The following is a 5,000-nucleotide window of genomic DNA, read 5'->3' as shown; positions in this document are numbered from 1 at the left end:
CTATGCATACAAAAAAAAGACAGTTTGAAACGGATTAAAAATAGCGCCGTGTGTTAGTCAACATGTGTGTACAGTCAAAGCACTCAATATAGAACCGCACAAACCGCAGGGTTTGTTTGTGCATTTTAAGCCTCAAAGTTATCATCCATGAAGTCTAATGATGAATGAATTCAGAGAGTAAACAAACGTGTCACCATGATGATGAAGAGTGGGTATAAAAGCCTGCTGCTCTGTCTGAAAGGCTCAGCTCTGGACAGAGGTGGCCTGAGGGCCCAGTGGCTATAAATTAGACTCGCAAAGTTATATCTCAGCTCCGCACTAAGTTTGATCAGCCTCTAGTCATCCTGCATTATTACACTACAGACGGAGAGAGAGAGAGAGGGGGGGGGGAGGAAGGGAGGATGAATAGTGATGGAGAGATAGAGGCAGAGGGAGGGCAAAAGGACGCATGAGAGAGATAGAGAGAACGAGACAAAGACAGAAAGAGAGAGAGAAAGAGTTGAGAAAGAGAGAGAGTGATAGATAGCACAATATTAAGTTTGAGAAAGGGAGAAAAACAGCATGGGGAGATATAGAGGTAGATAAAGAGAGATAGAGAGGGAGAGAGAGAGAGAGGGAAAGGGAAAGGGAGAAAAGAGAGTGAGTCAGACTCAGTGGTGGCGGCACAGACCTCAGCACTTTTGTGGCCGTGAGCAAACAGCTCTCTGCTATCAGCGCTATCTGGGCTAGCTCAGCGAAGGCCAGCTATCTGCTGTCATCCCTCCAGCCCACCCCAGTATCCTCTCCCCTGGAGCGCCACGCAATTATCAAGATTTAACACCTCCCTGGCTTTGTTTGTGTGTGTGTGTGTGTGTGTGTGTGTAGGTGGATGAGTGTTTGTGTGTGAGCTTGTGTGTGGGTGGGGAAGGTTGAGTGCTTGTGTGTGTGTGTGTGTGTGTTTGTGATGCTTTGTTGAGCAGCACAGCGAATTGGTCATTAACTACAGTTATGTAACCAGTGTAATGACCCTGCATGTCATTTATGACAGGCAGTTTGGTCGTTAACTGAGTGCTCATCTTCACACATCTTTATCTATCTATCTCTCTCTTTCTCTCTGTCTCTGTCTTTCTCTATCTCCTACACATGTACACACACACACACACACACACACACACACACACACACACACACACACACACACACACAGTTTGGCTGCACATTATACTGTAGGGTGGTGAGCTCTCTCTGTTTCAAACTGATCTCCTTTCTCTGGTCCATGCAGTAAGTCTCTCTGGCATGTACGGTGTTGAGTGGGCTACTATTCTCTGGGTGTGCTGTTTGTTGTGTCAACCTGGTGTCTATCGCTTTAAAATATGTACAGCTATGCTTTATGAGCATTGTACAGTATGTCTTTGACAGCTGTGTGAGTGTGTGTACGTATGTATGTATGTATGTCTGTGTCTGTGTCTGTGTATGTGTGTATGTGTGTCTGTGTCTGTGTGTGTGTGTGTGTGTGTGTGTGTGTGTCTGTGTCTGTGTGTGTGTGTGTCTGTGTATGTGTTTGTGTGCGTGTGTGTGTGTGTGTGTGTGAGTGAGTGGACACAGTTTAGTCGTAATTAGGTCTGAGAACATCAGTAGAGTGTCTGGTCAGTTCTTCCCTCAGTTAAGTTAGCAGTGCAAAAGCCCATTAGTGAAGCAGACTGATAGGAGCGAAGCTGTAGCCCTGTGTGTGTTTGTAATTGTGCTTGTTTGGATAATGCCATACTTAAACTTCCATACATAATGCAGGACTTCCATACATAATGCAGTGTGGGGACATTCATTATGTAAATTATAGATTATGGATGATGACATCTGCTCTGTTGCTCTCTCAATTGACTTTTTGTTGTGACATCTGTTAATGTCAATAATTGTTAAGCACAGTTAACTGATTATAAACTCATTTCAATTCAGATTGTTTTGATGGAATTGGAATGGGGGGAAATGACAGAATTATTATTTCGCTTTATTTTAACAGTTATTTTCTGTGATTTCTATGCACTTGTTTGCCTTTTTAAAACAACTCAGACTGTCAGTGTCAAAGAACATTCAGAACCCAAGTCCTGATCAGAGCACAGTATCTTAAAATAAAACTTAAGTGATATAAATAAGCCTGATGTGCCTGACTGTGTCTGCGGTCATCATAGTCCTCACAGGAACTGGCATCTACAGCCCATTTGGCACATAAGCCTGAGCATCCGGTCAAGGACACCTTGTCATAAATCATGAGACAGTCATTCATGATATAGCTGTAGCTATGTCAGCTGGCACTTAAAAGTAAAGTAAAGGCACAGAAATTGTTTGTTATTATTTAAATGTGTAATCAATCTATTATGTACTTGAGTGTGCATTTGTTTTGCATGTTTGACATGTCAGGCTTCGCACACAGTTCTACTGAGTTACTCTAATGCATTTAGGTTGGTGAGTGTCTGTTAAAATTAATGTCCCAGTCAGTGCCATGTCTAACTGTGTGTGCGTGTGTGTGTGTGTGTGTGTGTGTGTGTGTGTCTTTCTCTCTCAGTGGCCCATGCTCAGGAATCCCACCATCCCCCAGAGAAGCTTGTCATCCGCTGCTATAAGTGTGGCGAGCCATGCAAGGGCGAGGTGCTCCGCGTGCAGTCCAAGCACTTCCACATCAAGTGCTTCACATGCAAAGGTGAGTAAAGGAGAGGAGAGGAGAGGAGAGGAGAGGAGGACGCCCTCAGGGAGGGTCTGGAGGTCATGATTGCCATGGAGCTGTGTGCCAAAGGAAGGCACTAGAGAGCTCGTCATCAAGCAGACCATATACACTTATTTAAATAATACAAAGTACAAAGTCAAAAGTCTAACTACAGACAATTACAGGGGTGGTGGTAGGTAGTGTAGTGGTCAAAGAGCTGGGCTAGCATGCAGTAGCCGTTAAAGTTGTGGGTTTGATACCAGGCTGTCACTGTTGTGCCCTTGAGCAAGGCACTTTACCCTGAGTTGCTCTGGGGACTGGTCCTTGTAATAATTGACATATGCAAGTCCCTTTGTAAGAAAGTGTCAGCCAAATAGATAAAATAGATAAGTGAACTAAATTGATGATTTCCGTGTTGTTACTTAGATTGGAAGTAATGTTATTACACACACGCACGCACACACACACACACACACACACACACACACACACACACACACACACAAATGGCCTTTTTTAATTTGACCTCACCTTAAACAAATAGAACTCTTTTTCAGAGAGAGACTGTGGAATGTTCTAGTCTGCCGTCTTTCATGAATGAACTCTTAAGTTGTCCCAGTGTAGCCCACTGTCCCTCCTCTCCTGTTCTCCATGGCCTGGCTAATTTCATTTGGCTGCCCACAGTCCCCCACACCGTCTTTAGGGACTGTAAAAAAAAAAAATCATATCACGCCAGAGATATTACCGAGAGCTTAATTTCTCTCGGAATCTTCTGGAACACAGTCTTGCTGTCAGGCTCTGCGGGAAGAAGATTCTCGCTGTTGGCTGGCCATTCATTTATGGGTGAGTCCTGTTTCTGTGTGTTTAAACTAGGCCAACTAGGTTGTGGACGAGCTCTGCTGTAGCCTACTGCTCGAATATTTATTCATCTTGTTGACGCCAGCAGTGGTTGGCTCATTGTCGTTGTAGTAACCTTGTTTCGCCTGCTGCTCCGAGGGTGCGTCTGCCTCGCCGACACACTCCCATGCCATGTCCTCGAATGCCAGTCTTCCATTCCGTGGCAGTCAGACAGCTGCCACAGCTGTTGCTGTCCTTGTTGTTGTTGTTGTTGTTGCTGTGTCGCCAAGGAAGGAGTGGAGATTTAGTCCCCTTGTGGAGAAGTGCCCATTGCTCGGCCACCCTGAGTGCCCCTCACTCGTTCTTTTCCCCATACTGTAGAGCCATCACTCTCTCCTGTCATCCAGCATCAGGGTTTTTCCAGCTGACACACTTCAGTTCCAGACTCACAAAACCGCCGCAGACAAACACACATGAAAGAATGAACAATGGGAGTGAATGGGGCGGCAAAGAGTGACAGCAGCCCCTTTTCCCTCCATCCATATTGTTGCTTGTCTTTTACCATGGTAACCACACCAAACAGAGGAGTGCGTGTGACATGTCACAGACTGGTCGCCCCCTGGGTCTAGGACAGCAAACAGGGAGAGAGTGTTCCGGAACAAACCCTGTGGTTTTTGGCACTTTTATATGGTGGAGGAGCTTACCGCACAGGGCCTATATGTCTGGCTTATCCCCATCTGGAACACCAAGCTCACTGGGGCCATGCCAGTATGAGCCTCAGAGCCATTACCATTAGGCTACCTGTTGACACTTGGTTGAGCTTTGCTGGCACATAGAGAGATGAGAGTGTCACGTCACTCAAAGAGGATTGGTGCCGTCTCTCTCTCTCTCTCGCTCTCTCTCTCTCTCTCTCTCTCTCTCTCTCTCTCTCTGATACATCTATTTAATTAATAGATGCCTATCTGGTTGTACTTCATTGACATTAGCTATGTAGCATGCATGTCGCTTGTCATTTAAAGGAATATTAAACAGGGTTTTTATTTTACCATTTATGAGTTTTATTTTACCATTTATGATTTTTATAAAATCCTCAAATTGATCAGTGAAGGGTAACATACTTCCCAAAAAAGCAGCCTTCACTGTGCCAAACTCATATAATAGCGTATATATGGCATAGGTCTACAGTTTTTGTAAGGTTGCTGATACCAAATAATTAGCCTGACGTAGCCAGACTCGGTTCTAATTTGATTCTAACTCTAATTCTCATTTCCCAATCTCAAATTTTGTGGGCGTGATTAATTGTGGTTGGCGCCTTCTAGGCTACCAAATTAAAGATAAAATGCATAAGTTAGCAAGCTAGCCAGCTTATCAGTGCCTGTTGTTTTGCAAGTCTGCAGAAGGCTGTGTTAACATGTGTTTGGTTATGAGCATGTCCAGCCATTGTGTTGGTAAAACGAAGTGAAGGAGTACTTCATCTTGACAGAAA

The 5,000-nt window shown here is 44.6% G+C and overlaps 1 protein-coding gene across 14 annotated transcripts in view; it reads left to right on the top strand.

Annotated features, from left to right (window-relative positions):
- ablim1b (actin binding LIM protein 1b) overlaps positions 1-5,000 on the top strand; it is a 96,602-nt gene that overhangs the window by 37,978 nt on the left and 53,624 nt on the right. For all 14 annotated transcript variants that reach the window (XM_076298281.1, XM_076298272.1, XM_076298282.1 and 11 more), the window contains exon 2: positions 2,540-2,674. In XM_076298281.1, coding sequence (XP_076154396.1) covers positions 2,540-2,674 — 135 coding nt within the window. The remainder of the gene's footprint in view (positions 1-2,539; positions 2,675-5,000) is intronic.

The sequence above is a fragment of the Alosa pseudoharengus genome, unplaced genomic scaffold, assembly GCF_046254945.1.
Source record: "Alosa pseudoharengus isolate Yale_2024_CS ecotype anadromous, Long Island Sound unplaced genomic scaffold, YU_APseudo_1.1 YU_APseudo_1.1_scf_21, whole genome shotgun sequence".
In the NCBI taxonomy this organism is placed as follows: domain Eukaryota; kingdom Metazoa; phylum Chordata; class Actinopteri; order Clupeiformes; family Clupeidae; genus Alosa; species Alosa pseudoharengus.
Note: the sequence above shows the minus strand (reverse complement) of the source record. Positions and strands in the feature narration are given on the sequence as shown.